Raw genomic sequence first — 19113 nt, 5'->3', positions numbered from 1 at the left:
AAAAAAAAAAACAACTATAAGTTTGGGAGTTTCACTAAAACACCCAAAATGGGGGCTGAAATTATAAAAAAACCCAACACCCAAAACATTTTATAAACACACCCAAAACCCATCATTACACACACTCAAAACCCATTTATAAACACACCCAAAAAAAGTAAGTCATATATTTATATACCAAACGCATATTAAAAAACAACTATATAAGTTTTCATCGTGTTCCTATCAAGATTAATTAGGACGTTATATAATAAATACATCACTTCACAGATGAATGAAAGCAAATTCATCTCTTGAATAATTGCCAACCTTCAGCATATATTTCATACCCACAACCAACCATAATAAAACTCCCTTTTGCCGCGGCATCCCCAAACCCTAAATTCCCTTTTGCCTCAATTTAGCATTCCAATACCATGGCCGCCGCTGTTGATTTCACCTCGGGTCAAGACCATGCCTTGATGATGGCTTCACGCCAGGATGAGCTCTTGGCCAAGACATCGAAGATCAAGAAATCTCTGCGCAAGATATGGGAGATGGAGAAGTCTTTGGGCGAACTGGCCCGGATATGGGAGATGGAGAATTCTCAGGGAGAACTGGGGGAGAACGAGAAATATCTACCCACGCTTTTGGCCCTGCTCGATTTGAAGAAATTAATATCGAAAGAGCTTTGCCTACTACGCCCCAGTAGGGCCGGCAGTTGCAAACATGGAGATGTTCATCCTTACCCAAGGTCAGTGCATAGCATACTAGTGGATTTCATATTCTTAATTTTTGTTTCTCTGTAAAATTGTTGATGTTCTTGATTTGCATTGCAGTTTTTTATTTTTTTTATTTTATAAAATTTTGACGTTCCTTCATTTATTAATATCTATCTTCTCTATCCAGCTTGCCCATGGAGGGGATGAAGGTGAATCAAGGGGAAGAAAGATCTGTGTTTTTAATGGTAAATTTCGTTAGGGGCAAATACACTGGTGCCGTATATGAAATTAAATTCAATTTCGGAGGAGAACTTAAGGATATGGGAGCACCTCGACCTGTAGCCAAATTCAGTAGTTTTAACGTTCGGGGTGCAAGGATTTTTGATCGCTCCCAACTATATGTATTTACAGAGGAGGGTTCGGATAAACTTTGCCTTAGGTCATTTGGAGGGTTTATCCTTGATACAAAAACTGGGAATTTAGATCCCTTGACAGAGTCTACCGTACAGTTTAAGCCGCGTGGAACATTTGTTTCGGCATATGGCACACTTTATTTTCTTGAAGGCAAATCACCCTTGGAACCAAGTCGGTGTCTAGGTTTTGGGAAATACGATCCTAATAAGAAGGATTGGGTGCGATTGCCTTTGTTTCCATTTTCTTATGGATTTACCATGAGGGTAACTGGTTATGCTGTTTGTTATGGCCTTATTTTGTATACATTGTCTGACATGCATCGAAACTTTGATGTTGTTGCTTTTCACGTGGCTAGAAAGGATTGGATACGAGTGGAAGTTGACACTTGTACTCCTTTCCGAGGGAGGGCTGTGGTTGTAGGCGAGACTATCTATGCCTTAAATTCCTCTAATGGGGAGGAGATTATGGCATACTCCTTGAAAAGGAAAGAAGATGACGACGGTGGTACTACATATTCACTAGTCCAACTGTTTAAATTGAACGACCTTGAGATTGCGGTTCCGCCATTGCAATTTGGTGAACTTGTGACTGCCTATTTGGTTCATCTAGGGAACCAAGACTTTGTTCATGTTAAGACTGCCACTAACAAAGAATGTGATGAGGTTCAACATGTTTGTATCACCACGTTTCAAATTGTTCAAGGAAGAAGACACATGATTGAGACCTTACATTCAACAGTTCTTCCTGTGGATATTGAAGCCCGTAATTGGTTCAGCTTTAAGTTCTGCTTTACTCCGTAAGTTTTCTTCACATTTCTCGTATTTTCATCAATAACATTAATTTGTACGTTGAATTTTGTTGTTTATGATGATTATGACTCTCAGAGAGTGCGCGGATTATGAACCCGTAGAAACGGAGAGTGTAGCTAGCACGAAGCAGCCAAAACAAGAAGATGAAATCACTCTGGATGAGAGTTCTTTTATGTGGGAGGTAAAAGGAATGTGTTTTACATGAAATTATTTTATTTGTTTAATGACCATGAATCAATAGAGACTGAATTGTTTGCATGTCTATAAGTGTTTTTAATTATTAGCCTTCGAGTCTAATTTATCATAATATAATTGAGTTTTGCAGGAAGAAGCAAGCACGAAATAGCTGCTACACAGCATGAGAAAGCTTCCATGTAGCATGAAAAATCAATCAGAAAAAACCCCCAAAGACTGCAAACGGAATTTTTTATTACAAAAAGTGGATGGAAGGAGGGTTACAGTTTAGGGTTTAGGGTATGTTGAGTCATTTGAATTACTGTCATATAGGCCATTATTGGCTATTTTGTATTTGTTTTTGTTAAGGATATTGAATTAATGTTCCTTGTTTACTATATAAAATTATCATGCTTTGGTCGCGTATAATTATATTCAAAGATTCTTGCTTGGAACAATGGCCCGCTTTTACTAAATATATGTAAATTCTCTCTCCATTGTTCGGCTATCTTGAGGCTACTGGAGGTTTTATATCTCTTTGTTACATATTCTCTCTCCACTGTTTGCTACCATTTAATTCACCTGTATGTTACATATTCTTAAATTTGAATTTATTGATACTGGCATTTTTACTGTTTTGTTTGGGTGTTCAAAGCAATTTATTGATCAGAACAGTAAAGAGATGGGAATTGAGAAAATTTCCGAAGATAATATTGATTTTATGGGCATTAATGTTTTCACTTGAGAGGTTGCCAAAAATCTGGTTGAAGATTGTAGAGAGAGACATTTGCATTATTAGAGGGAGTAAGAAGAAGCCAAGAATAATGAAATATTCCAAACATCTTTTTATTTGGAAAGTAAGGTTTCAATTGGATGCTAAAAGATCCATAATTAATATGAGCAAGAATTACTGTTTTGTTGGCTTGTCACCAGGTGGCGTAGCGATTGAAAGAGAAAAACGAAACAAAGGAGAGAATAGTTTGTGCTTTAACCATTTGGTTTTGACGGAATTGGAATTTTCTTCCATTAGTTTTTAGTTATGTTATTATTGGACCATTGATTGATTGTCTTCTTTCGATTTGACGGTGCTGTTTGTGAAATTTGAGTGCTAGCTTGGGTCGAGTGTTGTTTCTTTTTCATTAATTTTCCCTCTAATTTTGTTTTATATTAAGCAAAATAGGGGCAAGTGGGGGAAACGTTGAGGATGGAAAAGGAAATGGTACTGTACTACTGTTGAGAGTGATGGTGGTTTGATTCAAGTCGATGAGATTACGAAGAAGAATAATGAGAAACTTAGGCAAGAAAAGAAACTCAGTACACAAGAAAGGAATGAGTAGGGCGGGCCTCTTATTCGAGGGTGCGGTGAGTTGCCATGATTGGGAACTTGTAGAGAGTCTGATTATGTCAGCTGATCCACAAATTCTTAACTAGAAAATTAGTGAAATACCCATTCCTAGACATAAAACTATAAATATACCATATACTATTTAGTGTATATAAACACACCCAAAATAAAATTCTGTATCTATGTTGGATTACGGTTTTGACCTTTTGGTTTGAATTTTGAGAAACAAGCCCAAAATTCTCTAGGTAGGATAGGAATGTCTTGAAATTTACGTTGGTGACCTCATAACTGAAACATGTTTGGCAGCCTCGTGATTTTTGTTTGAGCAGATCGAATATTCCAAACAAGCGTCGTTCGAACGAAGCGAGCTCCGTTCACCTCTTCGAACGAAGCTCAGTATGATCTGATTCCATATCTCCTTTCTTTTTCGATTCTTCTGAGCTTAATTTTTCGTGTGAGGTGTAGATTGGAGTTCCATTGCTTCATTCTTTTTTTCTTCTTGTTTGAATTGGTGGTTTTTGGAGTGATATTGTGTTGCATGAGATTCGATTGGAGCTTGGTGCGATCTGTGATCTTCGATTTTGAGGTATTTGATTTTTTTTCTTGTGAATTCATATTTGATTTTTGAGGTATTCGATTATATTGTAGTTTGATTTTGGTGATTTCATGTTTGATTAATTAAGTTGCTGATTAGGTTTTCTTTTGCAGTCTTGGAGTTTAAATTTGACATGCAGATCCAATTCTTTTTTATTTTATCTGTTTATTTTTGTTATTGCTGATTTGGAGATAAGCTATTGCATTTTTTGATTTCATTCTAATTTTTACATAGATGTGAGTTTTAAATTCTGATTTTAATTTCTTTTTGTTTATAATTTGGATTGATTTCAGATTCTGTTTGGTTGTGGATTTGCTCGTGTTTTGGTTTGAGATGCGGTTAGAAATTTGTGATATTCGATTTGGTTTTCATATTAATTGAGGTATGCTTTTTCAGTTGAATCTGAGTATATTCGTGCTTTTTCAGTGCTGTAACAGTATTTGTAGTTAGAAAAAATGTTAATAAAAGTGAAAGAACTATTCAATAAAGTTCCAGTATAGGGTAATAACACTGCTTGTTTGCTATGGAATCCTATTTCTAATGCATGTCTACCACTGTAAAGTTCCAGTATAGGGTAATAACACTGTTTGTAAAGAGTATAGCCGCACAGCTATACTATTTATAACAAACGACCCAGTAATGCCGCGTCGATTTTTTTTTTTAAAACAAAAATATCTCGAGTAGAGCCGCGCGGGTCTACTCTTTTTATAAATAAATAAAAAAGGCAAAATGTCACTTTTGGTCCCTGTAGAACAAAGGACCTGCATGGCATGTTTCGCCACGTGTTAAAAGGGTATAGCCGCACGGCTATAATATTTTTATAATAAAAACCGTAGTATAGCCATGCAGCTAATACGATTTTCATTATTAAAAAAGTACGAGTATAGCCGCGTCTATACTATTTTTATAATAAAACCGTCGTATAGCCGTGGCTATACTATTTTTATTATTAAAAAAGTACGAGTATAGCCGCACGGCTATACTGTTTTTTTTTTTTAAAAAAGGAGGGCCTGCCTGGAGCCTGTGCCAAATTTTTCCACGTGTCATAGACCGTGGTATAGCCTTGCGGCTATACGATTTTTATTATTACAAAATCCGCATATAGCCACGCGGCTATACCATTTATAAAAATAAAATAAAGGGTTATTCGCAGCAATGGTCCCTCAACTATACCCGTATTTATAATTTGGTCACTCAATTCAATTATTAGTTGCAGAGGTCACTCAATTGGGTGTTGTGTTGCATCATTAGTCCCTACCGTCAAGTCTCTCTAACGGTAGGGACTAATGGTGCAACACAACACCTAATTGAGTGACCTCTGTAATTATTTTTTGGAGTTGAGTGACCAAAATGTAACTCCGAGTATAGTTGAGGGATCATTGCTACAAATAATCCAAACTGAAAAGTCACATTTGCCCATAAATAATCTAAGAGATGCTGTCACGTCATCATTTTAAACAGAAAAAGTCACAAACTTGACAGAAGGACTAATGGTGCAACAAATAATTGAATTGAGTGACCAAACTATAAATACAGGTATAGTTGAGGGACCATTGCTGCGAATAACCCTAAAATGAAATAAAAGAAGGACCTGCCTGGCTTTTAGCGCCCATTTTGCCACGTGTCAAAAATAGCCGCATGGCTATACTCTTTAGGTATATTATATTTAAAATGGCTAGAGTTAATTTCTTCAATTATTTTATTTATACAAGTGATATTGGGGAATGAGAATCTAAATTCTTCATGATTCTTCCCATTCTAATGATTTCCAGCTATTAGCCCATTAGGCAAGAATATAAAATGGATTTTATTTATAAGAAACAATACGGGTTAAACTCATAAATAAATAAATAAATAAATATATATATATATATATATATATATATATATATATATATATATATATATAATAAGGATCCACCATCATTTTGTGGATCAAAGAATATTGAATTTCGGGGTATAAAATTGCTTGAATGAGTTTTGAATCTAATTTTTCATGTCCTAACAAACGTCATGCTGGTATTTACTCTTTTTAACCCCCAAGAAAAACATAACTCTCGTCCCTAGTTTCTTCTCCTATTAGAGTCCGAGAAATATATATGGGAGAGGAAAACAGACTCAACTCACAACTACTACTCAATCACACTCAAATACATAAAGAAGGAAATATATACTGTTCAAATATATTCGAATATTTACTAATATACACCTTAAGGTCTAATGTATAGATACTTTTTTAAAACTAGCTATAAATATGCACCTTAAGGTCCAATGTACAGATTTAGAAACGGGGTTTCTAAAGGAATGATGAAAAAGATGGGGTACATACATTATGTTGTGGAACCAATATAAGTTTTGTCCCTGTTGAAATCTACTGAACTTTGGGGAATGTTGGATGTGCTGCCCACTAGTTATTTGTTTCGGCCGATCTTGAATTTGAAAATTGATGCAACTAGTGATGGATACTTCTTGGAATAGAATTTACTCGGACAAAGTTTATATGGTATCAATGTGAAGGAAAGAATACCTATGATTGATAGACTTGCATTATCATGGTTAACAGGTAGCCTTTCTAACTTATTAGAGGATTCAAATAATAAAATTGCACTCAAATTTTTCAAGGTTAATAGGTAGCCCTTCTACCTGTCAACACTACTGTTAGCCTTTCCAACACCTGTTTGGGGGTGGTCAAAATTCACCCAATCTGCTAAGGAGGAATTCCTAGCGGTCGAAGTGCTTTCTCAAAAAGATGGCCGAGGTGCTTTCTTCAAAGGCCATGATGCCTTCTCAAAAATTTGGCCGGACGCTTCCCTTTGCAAAAGTAATTGGGCGTGTCTTTGCAAAAGTGGCCGAGCATATCCTTGCAAAAGTGGCCGAACGCTTCCTTTTGCAAAAATGGCCGGACACTTATCAAAAAGTTGGGTCGGGCACTCCTTAAATACCTTGGTCGGCCACTCCTCTTGGAAAAAGTTGGGCCGGGGCGGATTTTCTCCTTACTCATTTGGGTGCCCTTCTCATAACACTTAGACAAGCAAAATTAGGCCGAGAGAGTTTAAGTTCGGTGGGAGGTATTTCCGTTGAGGGAGTTGAAGTTCGGAGGGAGGAATTTCGGCCGAGGGAGTTGAAGTTCGGCGGTAGGAATTTTGGCCAAGGGAGTTTAATTTCGGCAAGAGGTATTTCGGCGTGAGGTATGTCCCCCGAGTTCTCAATATTCGAATATTTTGAGAACTCAAAGATAGTCCAACGGGGGGCCTCGCCTAACATCCAAATCTTTGAAGTTCCCATACCACCCACTTTGGTAGATGGTAAGTCAACTCTAGAATTCTAAAAACTCAAAAGGCACGAAGTTCCACTAGATGTCAAGATGAAATCACGGAGGTCCAAGCCCGAGCCACAGATTCACGCCCAAGACTTCCAGAGGTCAGTGTGCACATGACGGAGGACTCACAAGGAAAGAAATCAAGGAGGTTGATAACGATTTGGGATTTTCCAAAATGAGAGAAAATCAAGCAATCATAACATCTCCACCGACATGATCCACGGATTTATGGGGCTTCAAAAGGACAGAATTTTAAAAGAGTTGACATTTGGCCATTAAATGGCCAGCCTATGGGATGACGGATGTCTTATATAAACCTCATCAAACGAAGGCAGAAGACACACAACATCAGACAGACAAACCTATCTCTCGTCTCGCATTTTTATTTTCCTAGACTAAGGATTTTATTTTTCAAGCACCTAGTGTAGCGAGTTCTTCCTTTTCCTAATATAAGTTTAAATTCTTGTTCAAGTTATATTTTCTTGTCATTTAAATTCAAGTTTATTTCAATTGCTTTACCTTTCATTGTTAACGCACTTTTATTAAGTTTAATTTCAAGTCTCTTTTAGTTTATTGTTCTTATCGTTTTTATCGCTTTTATTTCGTTCTTGCTTTATTTATTGCACTTTAATTCTCGCATTTACGTTATTTATTTGACGCACTTTACTTTATGCATTTATCTTTAAATTATATTTAAGTTTAAGCACCTTTACTTTATGCACTTGTTCTTCGTTTCATTACGTTTCACCTTCAATCTTAATCTCCTTCCACTCCACATTATTTCATTGCTCACATAAAGCCTTGACCCCGAGGTATTGAAAAAACATAGGCCGTGAGGAGGTCCCTTGCTCGCCCAAACAATCGTTTGATTAAAGTCAGATATGAGACGCAACATACACTCACATTCCATTCAAGCCAAATTCGTGGCTTGGTGGTGGCACGCTCCGCACCCAAAAAAGAAAAATGATCAAAAGTTCCTTCTGTTGGCCTACCCGGTCGAAAAGAGGGAAACAACACTTTATTTGCACCCAAAGTCAAATAATAAAATTGCACACAAAATTTTCGATCTAAGATTGAAGCCACTGTCGGATGACTTCAAGGTTTTTGGCAAGGCATCCCATAGTCTTAATGTTGGTAATTAATCTATGTGGTTTGTTTTTTTCCGGTCAGATAACCTGTCATTATGGTTAACATTGATGATATCTGCAGTTTTGTTGATGTGTATAAGTTGTATACATGTCCAAATTTTGTTGGCTCGTAGTACCAATCAGAAATGGCAGCTGGTGTTATAGTAGTATTGTATAATTTCTCCTCCTTATAGCTTGTAATTGAAAAAAATAAAAAATAAAAAATAAAAAATTGCAGTTTCAAAACAATTTCATAAACTCTCGTTCCAATTCTATCTACTGATGCCATGAAATCTTTGATGTACCAAAATGGTACAACACAAAAAATAAAATGACACCATGAACCACATACACCACCGCTCCTACCATACTTCCAAATTCTTGTAAAGCAACTCCAAAAACCCACCAAAATATTTGCTAACACCACGATCCACATCGACCATAGAACCAACAGCCAAACCATGTTGATGATAATGATGCTTCAGATTCCTAAGGTACCTATGAAGATCCTCCACATCGCCAGAGTATTTTCCATAGTCATAAACACCCGACATAAAGTTGTCCACGTTAGTAATACCGGTTGAAGCAAGGAAAGCATTGTTCCAGGATCTGAACGTATCAAATTCAGATGATGCCAAAACTAATTTGACATGTTTCTTGATAGTTTCGTCCGTTCTTTTACACTCATAATCGTCAAAGAGATTCATCCTTTTATCAGCGCTTAACAAAAACGGATAACCCACCACTTTTTTGACAAAATCATCATAGCTGAAAATACTAACAACAAAAAAAAATTCTATAAGAAAGAAATGAAGTAAAAAGAAAAAAGATTGATAAAATAAAATAAAAGAGATAGAGAAATCACCACAATTTCAAAGTCTTAGAATCTTTGACAAACTCAAAGAAGTGGCGACATTCCAACTAATTATTTTTGTTCTCCCCTTACGATTGGAACACTTGGTCCAACATCCATAAAATGTCCAAAATATATTTTTTCTTCTCCGTATATCGTTCATCATCACTTTAAACTCATCCAAAGATCCCTCAACGTTGATTATCTTCGAACATTTGTTAATAAATACATAGTTACTTCGCCAACACAACTTACCATGATATAACTCCTTAGAATGGATGCGACCTACACCAGAAATCAACTCACTACAAACAATACAAAGAATTTATGTCAAATACAATTAAAACAAAACAAAACAACTATAACCAATTTAACAAAACATAACCAACTACCTTATAGAATTACGCCAAAAGTCGTTAAGACGACCATTGTTAAGCTCATAATTTCATACATATACATGCCCAATTTACTTACTTCTTTTGCTTAGTTTCTTATAATTTTGAGTTATTTGCCTCCCTTTGTGTGTTTTGTAGGCCAAAAGAGCAAGAGAGCATAATTCATGCAATTCATGCATGTTAAGGCCTAATTTGGATGAAGAGAAGAAGAGCTTAAAGACAAACTCATTTTGGCTACAGCCCCCTGCCAGTCCAGTTCCGTAGGTCATATTGCAAGCTTCGTTTCAGCAACCTACATAGCTCGGATGAGGCAACAGTCTTCATGAAAGTTGTTCCAATGGGTGTGTACTATAACATATCCAAAATTCAGCCCCATTGGATAAATCTGGAGTCCGTCACCTAGCAAACACAGAACCATGCTCAGGATGGATTTTGTCAGCGAGCAAACTGAGTTAGCAATTTGTTTCGGCCTTAACTTCCTCCTCCGAGCTTGGATTGGGCCAATACTTGTGTGGTTGGATCATACACATTCTGAACTTCACAATGGACATCTTAAAGTCTTCATTTGATTCAGCCTAGCCCAAGTTGTAAGCCCTTGAAGTTGCTGGTCATGCTGACCTCAGGATGAGCTGGTTGGAAGCTTGGTCATGGTGAGCTAGGCATGAGCTATTGTAGCTGGTTGGAGGCTTGGTCATGGTGACATGAAGATGAGCTAGGGCTGCTGGTGGGATTTATTGCTGAAGTGCATCAACCAATTCATCTTTTATAATGCAAGTGTTGTATGCATTAGCCATATTGAATTCAGATTTATCACTCCCCTCTCCCTATAAATACCACATTCAAGACACAACAAATCCTGAGATTCACAACCCCCACAATTCACTCCAACCATCCTCAAACACTCTCACAATCCCAAACACTCCAACAATCACCAAAACAACTCCAGCAAACTTCTATTCCATTTCCCTACGAATTTCATCTTCCTTAGCCATCACCACTCACTCAAACTCATCCCAAATCACCTCCATATCCTTCATACATCTTTCTAGAAGTGGGGAAGCTCTTGGAGAAGCATTAGAAGTGGAGAAGCACTTGGAGAAGCCTTGGACACCACAAGAACTTCAGAAAAAGGGTTTTTCTACTCTTATTGCATTCATTATGTTTTCTCATTTCTGTTCAAGTCTCTTTTCCATTATGAGTAGCTAAATCCATAACTAGGGCTTCGATGTAACCTAACATGAATATTCTGGGTTTATAAGTTTGGAGTTTCAAGTTTGATTCATGATTCATGTTCTTATTCATTATGCTTATAAGTTAACATGCTTGTTTGAATGATTGATCACCATTAGAACTTGTTTGTTAACTATCTTGGTTTGAATTAAGAGTATACACCATGCTTTAATTCGAATTGAACTATGAATAGGAAGAGTATGTATGGACATTCGACAACAGGGATTAGATACATACTTGGTTGTTTAAAATGTTCTTCTATGCTTAATGGGTTCCTAATGCTTAATTTTAGGTTAGACAACAAATGATCAAATTAGGGAATTAGGAACACAAGGTTAGGACCAAACACCATGGCCTAATCATACTTTAGCTAGAATCAATCTTTGAATCTGAATTAGACTTGTTACTTGAATCTTTATAACCCAGAATTGAATTGTTATGGTGATTCGAATGCCCTAGTCTCAAAATCTGTTTTCCAACTCTTAAAACCACTCTTTGTTACATTTGTTTACTTGTTTTTGTTTGCAATTTCATTTTGCTTCTTTTGTTCAACAATCACAACCACTCTTGTTTTAAATTCTGTTTTAGACATAACCTCCTACTTTCTTGAATTTGGTAATCTAAGTACATAACTAGTTTTAACTTCTCAGTCTTCGTGGGTACGACCTCGTACTTGTCTTGCTATACTACTAATTGCCCCGTACAATTGCGAGTTAACATAATATTAACAACAAATTTTGGCGCCGTTGCCGGGGACTGAACGAAAGTTCTTCCCTGGTTATGTGCCCAAGGTTACCCTATTCTTTTTAGTGTTTCTAATTAATCTAATTTTCTGTTTCAGGTAGTTTATGTCTAAAAATCCATTACTTGAACAAGTGAGGTCTTCGTTCCAACGTTCTAGATCTTTGAACGCAGGACCATCATTGCAACCCAGACGAGTGACCTCTGAAATTCAGAATCGTCTAGAAAGGGAGTTGTCAACTGCAAAAGAGCAAGCTCTTGCTCTCCACACTGAACTTCCCGGTTCTTCACTTTCAAATTCGGAAACAAGTTCAGACCAAGAAGAAGAAGAAATGATGGCTGCCATTGAGTTCATGGGAGAACTTGATATCCCAACAATTCCAGCATCTCCTTCAAGCATTTCGCTGCCCACTGTAGCTCGAAACTATGAGCTTAAATCTTCTCATCTTAATATGTTGCCTTCCTTTTATGGTTTACCTAATGAAGATCCATTAACTCATATAAAGGATATTTTTAATGTTGTGAGTTCTTTTCCCTTGACAGGTGTGACAGAAGATCAACTTCGAATGAGAGTGTTTCCATACACTTTAAAGGATAAGGCGAAGTATTGGTTGAATTCTTTGAAGCCTGGTTCACTCACTACATGGTCTGCCATTCAAAAGAAGTTCCTGGAAAAATACTTCTCCACGCAAAAGACCGACATGCTTAGGGACAAGATCTTGTTATTTGCACAGCAAGATGATGAATCGTTTTGTGAAGCATGGGAGAGATTCAATGGGCTGCTCAACCAATGTCCTCATCATGGGATTCCATTGAAGCTTCAAATGCGTATGTTTTATAAAGGACTAACCCCTTCTAGTCATAATATAGTCACCAATTTTGCAGGTGGTTCTTTTAAAACCAAAACTCCAGAAGAAACGTACGAACTCTTTGAGGAGATAGCAATGGAGACCCAACATACGGATACAAGAGGTAAACGTGTTATTAGTGGTTCTAATGATGCTTCTAGTGTGCAGATTTCAAAACTGGAACAAAAGCTAGATGCTCTTCTTGCATTAAACTCAAGAAGCCCTCCGAAGGAAGTGTGTAGCATTTGTGAATCTCATGACCATGCTACCACAGCTTGTCCACTTGGGGCTGGATATCCAGAATTTGTGCAAGAGCAAGCTAAGTTGGTAAATTCCTACAACCAAGGTCCAAGAAATGATCCATACTCTCAAAGTTATAATCCAGGTTGGAGGAATCATCCAAACTTTTCATGGAGAAATACCCAGAATCAAGCAAATCCCCCTTCATTCCAAAGGCCACAACAATCATCATCATCATTGGAAGATATAGTGAAGCAGATGGCAATCAACCAATCCAATTTTCAGCAAACTACACAAGCTGCCATCTCCAAATTGGAAGTCCAATTAGGCCAAATAGCTGCTGAAATAACTCAAAGAGTGCCTGGGAAATGGCCAAGCCAAACTGAGATCAATCCAAAGAACCCAGAAGCCAAGGCCATTCATGTGCTCAGATCAGGTAAGATCATTGATAATAAAGATGATTCTAATCTTTCAAATGATGTTGTGATTGTAGAAGATAAAGAGGAGGAGACCATGGCCACGGAAGGAGAACAACTCAAAACTTCTCAATCTGCTCCTAAGGCCAAATCAGATTCTCAGAAATCCGATCAATTCCAATTGCATAAAAGAGATGACAAATTTGTGCCACCACATCTTCAAGAAGATAGATACGTGCCACCCGCTCCATATGTTCCACAGATTCCATTTCCAGGCCGTCTTAAGAAAGCAAAGCAAGATAAGGCTTTTAAAGAGATTTATGATATTTTGAGTAAAGTTAATATCAATTTGCCTTTGCTTGATCTTATTGAACAGATTCCTGCATATGGAAAATTCATCAAGGACTTGAAAACTCACAAGCTCAATTTCGCTCCAAATGAAGGAGTAAAGCTCGACCAGAATGTAAGTGCTGTGTTGCAAAGGAAGCTTCCACCAAAACTAGATGATCCTGGCAGCTTTGACATTCCCATTAACATTGGAGGCAAGAAGGTTGGAAGAGCCATGTTGGACTTGGGAGCAAGCATCAATGTTTTGCCATATTCAGTTTATCAAGAGCTTGGCTTAGAAGGGATGAAGAAGACTTCAATGCGACTTGAACTAGCTGATCATTCTATAAAATATCCAAAAGGTATTGTAGAAGATATTCTAGTTCAAGTTAATACACTAATTCTCCCTGCTGATTTTGTAGTGATGGACATGGAAGACAATCCAAATGGAGATCGTGTTGATCCCATTCTCCTAGGCAGGCCATTCATGGCCACTGCAGACACAATCATCAAAGTGAAAGATAGCACCCTCTCCATGACTGTTTTGGGTGAAACTGTTGAATTTAAAATGCTTAATGCTCTATCTCAACCTTCTATCTCTCTTGATTCTTGCTTTTCAATTGATGTTGTGGATCATGAGGTTTCTTCCATAATTTTGCAGAGAAAGTCTAATGATGCTCTAGAAGCTGTCTTAACACAAGAAGAGGAAGATCTTTGTGAACCGGAGTTCCAAGAAGTGGTGGCTGCCTTAGAAGTGTTTCCGCCATACCCACCATCCTTTAGGCCACCAATTGAGCCTCTTGGACCATCATCCACGAAATTGGAGCCATCCATTGTCATCCCACCAAAGCTAGAACTTAAACCTCTTCCCAATAATCTTAAATATACATATTTGGGTGCTAATGAAACTCTCCCTGTTATAATTGCTGCAGGTCTCTCCTCACATGAAGAAGAGAGCTTAATTAAAGTTCTAAAAGAGCATAAAACAGCCATTGGGTGGACCATAGCAGACATCAAAGGAATTAGTCCAAGCATGTGCATGCACCGGATTTTAATGGAAGAAGACAGCAAACCCTCTCGTGATGCCCAAATGAGGCTAAATCCCAACATGAAAGAGGTGGTTAGAGCTGAAGTTTTAAAGCTACTCGATGTAGGAATCATCTACCCAATTTCAGATTCTAAGTGGGTGAGCCCTGTGCAAGTTGTTCCAAAGAAGTCCGGAATCACCGTTGTGAAGAATGAGAAGAATGAGCTAGTTCCTACACGAACTGTCACTGGTTGGAGAGTTTGCATTGATTACAGGAAGTTGAACACATCCACTAGAAAAGATCATTTCCCCTTGCCTTTTATTGATCAAATGCTTGAACGTTTATCTGGCCATGCTTACTATTGTTTTCTTGATGGTTTTTCAGGTTATAATCAAATTCCCATTGCTCCGGAAGACCAAGAGAAAACCACATTCACATGCCCATTTGGTACGTTTGCTTATAGAAGGATGCCATTCGGTTTGTGCAATGCCCCAGCAACTTTCCAAAGATGCATGATGTCAATCTTTTCAGATATGGTGGAACGATTCATTGAGGTATTTATGGATGATTTTTCAGTTTTTGGTTCCTCTTTTGATAATTGTCTTCACCACTTGTCTCTAGTGCTTAAAAGATGCCAGGAAACAAATCTGATTTTGAATTGGGAGAAGTGTCACTTCATGGTGAGACAAGGCATTGTACTAGGCCATGTGATTTCAAGCAAGGGAATCGAAGTGGATAAAGCCAAGATCGATCTCATCTCAAATCTTCCACCCCCTACCTCTGTTAAAGGAATTAGAAGCTTTCTAGGTCATGCTGGATTCTATAGAAGGTTCATCAAAAATTTCTCAAGCATTACAAGGCCATTGTGTAATCTCCTTGCTAAGGATGCTGTTTTTGAGTTTAATGAAGCTTGCATGGAAGCTTTTTCTACCTTGAAGAGGGAGCTAACTTCAGCCCCTATTATCATAGCTCCGGATTGGTCTTTACCATTTGAAATAATGTGTGATGCCTCTGACTTTGCTATTGGTGCAGTTTTAGGTCAAAAGAAGAACAAGCTGCCCCATGTGATTCATTATGCTAGCCGGACCTTGAATGATGCTCAAATCAACTACTCCACAATAGAGAAGGAGTTGCTTGCTGTGGTTTTTGCTTTAGAAAAATTTCGTTCTTACCTTGTTGGTTCTAAAGTAATTGTTTATTCTGACCATGCAGCTCTTAGATACTTGCTCACTAAGAAGGATGCCAAACCACGCTTGATTAGATGGATTCTCTTGCTGCAAGAATTCGATTTGGAGATTCGAGATAAGAAGGGATGTGAGAATGTGGTAGCTGATCATTTGAGCAGAATTGTGGTTGAAGAAAAAGGAGCAGCTATGCTACCCTTGAATGAGACTTTCCCTGATGAACAACTATATGCTGCCCAAGTCAAAGAGCCATGGTATGCTGATTTTGTTAATTATCTTGCTTGTGGTGTTCTTAGAAATGATCTAACTTCTCAGGATAAGAAGAAGTTCTTTTCCATGGTGAAACATTATGTCTGGGATGAACCTTTCTTATTCAAGCATTGCCCAGATCAACTCATCAGAAGATGTGTTCCAGAAGAAGAGCAAGAAAGCATACTTAGGCATAGCCACGAATTGGCTTGTGGAGGTCACTTTGGAGCTAAGAAAACAGCACTTAAAATTCTGCAATCTGGTTTCTTTTGGCCCACTCTATTCAAAGATGCGTTTAATTTTTGTGTTAAGTGTGATAGTTGCCAAAGGATGGGGAACATAAGTCGCAGGAATGAAATGCCATTGAATAACATACTTGTTGTGGAGCTCTTCGATGTGTGGGGTATTGATTTCATGGGACCATTCCCATCTTCCTTTGGTTATACTTACATACTTGTTGCTGTTGATTATGTGTCTAAATGGGTGGAAGCCATAGCCACCAAAACCAATGATTATAAGGTGGTGCTGAAGTTCTTGAAGGATAATATTTTCACAAGGTTTGGTACTCCAAGGGCTGTCATTAGTGATGGAGGCAGCCACTTCTGTAACAAGCCATTCGAAGCACTCATGAAAAAGTACAACATCACCCATCGAGTCTCTACACCATATCATCCGCAAACTTCTGGTCAAGTGGAAATAACCAATAGAGAAATTAAGCACATCCTGGAGAAGGTGGTGAACAATACAAGGAAAGATTGGGCAGCCAAGCTCAATGATGCATTATGGGCTTATAGGACTGCATATAAGACTCCCATTGGAATGAGCCCTTATCGTCTTGTGTTTGGGAAAGCTTGTCACCTGCCAATGGAGCTTGAACACAATGCTTTTTGGGCCATCAAGAAGTTGAATTTTGATCTAGACAAGGCAGGCCATGCAAGAAAGTTTCAGCTCAATGAATTGGAAGAAATTAGACATGAGTCTTATGAGAATGCAAAGCTTTACAAAGAACGAACCAAGAGTTACCATGACAGAAACATTCAACGGAAAGAGTTCTCCAAAGGTATGTCAGTTCTTTTGTTTAACTCACGTTTGCGTCTCTTTCCAGGAAAATTGAAGTCTAGATGGCAAGGCCCATTCACCGTGGTCAATGTTTCTCCCTATGGAGCTGTGGAGATTCAAAACCCTAAAGATGGCTCGACTTTCAAAGTAAATGGACAACGTTTAAAGCCATTCTATGAGGGAGTGTCAACTGGCATCCAAACTGGCCATGTGGTAGATCAACTTCCCTTCGTACCATCAACTTAGCTGATTGCACAATGTCTTGCCAAGACAGTAACTAAGGCGCTTCTTGGGAGGCAACCCATGTGTTCAAGAAGAAGGTGCTTGGTAGCAATTGACCTAATTGCATCAAGGGGAAGCATTTCAATCCTTTCTCTTTACTTGTTTTGTTTTTATTTTAGTCATTTTAAGTTTCTGTTCCTTTTTATAAATAAATAAATTTAAATAAAATAAAAAAAAATTTCATATAAGCTAACTTTTGGTAACCCCAGTGAGCACCTCCGTCAATACAGTGTCTAGGAGTTCTTTAGGCGACACCTTCGGTGTCTAAGAAGTTTGGGTTTTAAGCGGGACCATTGTGACCCCTCCAACCTTCCCGGATCCCCTGGCTGTGTTTTCTGAGGCCCTTAACTGGTCATCCATGAGTTGCTTATATATTCTTTTTTTTTTTTTTTTTTTATATTTTTCCTAAACCTTCTTCTAAACTTTTCCCTTTATCATTTGTTTGTTCTCAATCATCTTTTGTATGCTTTCACATTGAGGACAATGTTTAATTCAGGTCTGGGGGGAAGGTTTTCAAATTTCATTCATTTGTGTTTCAATTTTCGTTCATTTGTCACTAATTTTTTTTTCTAAATGTCATACAATCGATGCTATGGAGCTGCCATTGAGGTTTTCATATCAGAATTTTGCACTTCACAAAGCTTTGGCTCTTAGAATTCTGGTGGCTAAAGTACCATGCTCAAATTCTTGAAGGAAAATAGTGGAGACTACCCTAGTGAGCTATATCGAGCCTAATTGCTTTCTTGAGAGGGTTTAAAGTGTTCTATTTCTCATCCATACTTATTTTCTTCAATTCACTCTAATTGATCTCATCATTTCATTTTGATCGAATACTAAGGATGATTCTCTTTTGCAGATATCATATGCTTGCTCTCATTCATGAATGAACTCATTGAAGTGATGCTAGGCTATGTGTGTATAACCATTCTTTATGCTTTCTTTTCACCCTACCCATATGTGTGTTCCATTAGCCCTCTTGAAGCCAAACACTCAAAGCCTTTTCTTTTATCACCCTCATCATTTTCCCTACCTTTGTATCTCAATCTGAGATACTTAACCTCTTGTAGCCATACCCTATAACTTAGAAATATACCAAGGTGTGCCAAGATAAAGTTTGATGCAAGGAAGTTGCTGCCGTGTACCTAAATGAAATTTGGTGTGAATCTGGGCAATGAAGTTAATGAAGATGCAGATCAAATCAACGAAGATGAAAGTGTTTCGATTTGATCTAAGTGTGAAAAATAAAGTCCATGCCAGGTGATACCATGAAGTTTGCTGCCATGCCAATCTAAATCAATGATGCCTTGCAGATTAATGAAGCATGCAACCTTGGTATGTTCTTAAGTTATTTGTTTTTCCTTCCAATTCTTCCATTTCCCCTAAACCTTAGCCTTTCATTACAACATTGTGAAAGACCTAGCTGATCTTTGAGGATGTATTCATGGGTGCTGGTAAGTATGTGTGTATCTCTATTCTTAGTATTTAATTCCTTTCATGAGATCTAACCAAATTTGTGCTTCTATTTCATACACTCACTTATGCTTTCTTGAGAGAATTAAAACATAGGTTCTGAGTGATTGAGTGTTATCTGTGAGAATTAGAGTCGAAGCATGTTCTCTATTCAAGGTTTGAGTGTGCTTGCTTTGAAACTGTGTGCCTTTGAGCTATAGCTTCCACTTGTACACACTGATTGATGACCTATCTTGGCAACTCTATGGTGTTGAAGGTATGACTAAAACTTTCTTTCATTTTCATTAGTTGATTTCAAAGTTGTTTT

At 37.7% G+C, this 19113-nt stretch overlaps 1 protein-coding gene and 1 non-coding gene across 2 annotated transcripts; one reads left to right on the top strand and one right to left on the bottom strand.

Moving 5' to 3' along the window:
• The first annotated feature begins 278 nt into the window (after positions 1-278).
• Positions 279-2472, top strand: LOC110756745 (uncharacterized). The gene is made up of 4 exons (XM_021958212.2): positions 279-733; positions 889-1911; positions 2000-2105; positions 2250-2472. The coding sequence occupies exons 1-4, from the start codon at positions 417-419 to the stop codon at positions 2268-2270; spliced, it is 1467 nt and encodes a 488-aa protein (XP_021813904.1). The 5' UTR covers positions 279-416; the 3' UTR covers positions 2271-2472.
• Positions 2473-12404: 9932 nt separating this feature from the next.
• On the bottom strand, positions 12405-12511 carry LOC148297010 (small nucleolar RNA R71). The gene has a single exon (XR_015834156.1). It is a non-coding gene; the product is annotated as a small nucleolar RNA R71 (small nucleolar RNA).
• Between the last annotated feature and the right edge of the window lie 6602 nt (positions 12512-19113).

The sequence above is a fragment of the Prunus avium genome, chromosome 2 (genome assembly GCF_965620075.1).
Source record: "Prunus avium chromosome 2, drPruAviu1.hap1.1, whole genome shotgun sequence".
In the NCBI taxonomy this organism is placed as follows: Eukaryota; Viridiplantae; Streptophyta; class Magnoliopsida; order Rosales; family Rosaceae; genus Prunus; species Prunus avium.
This window is presented reverse-complemented; position numbering and strand designations above follow the sequence as displayed.

Coding starts and splice junctions, on each gene's coding strand:
- LOC110756745 (XM_021958212.2), top strand. CDS start 417: ATGGCCGCCGCTGTTGATTTCACCTCGGGTCAAGACCATGCCTTGATG. Junction 1,912..1,999: donor TTTAAGTTCTGCTTTACTCC/GTAAGTTTTCTT, acceptor TATGACTCTCAG/AGAGTGCGCGGATTATGAAC. Junction 2,106..2,249: donor AGAGTTCTTTTATGTGGGAG/GTAAAAGGAATG, acceptor TGAGTTTTGCAG/GAAGAAGCAAGCACGAAATA.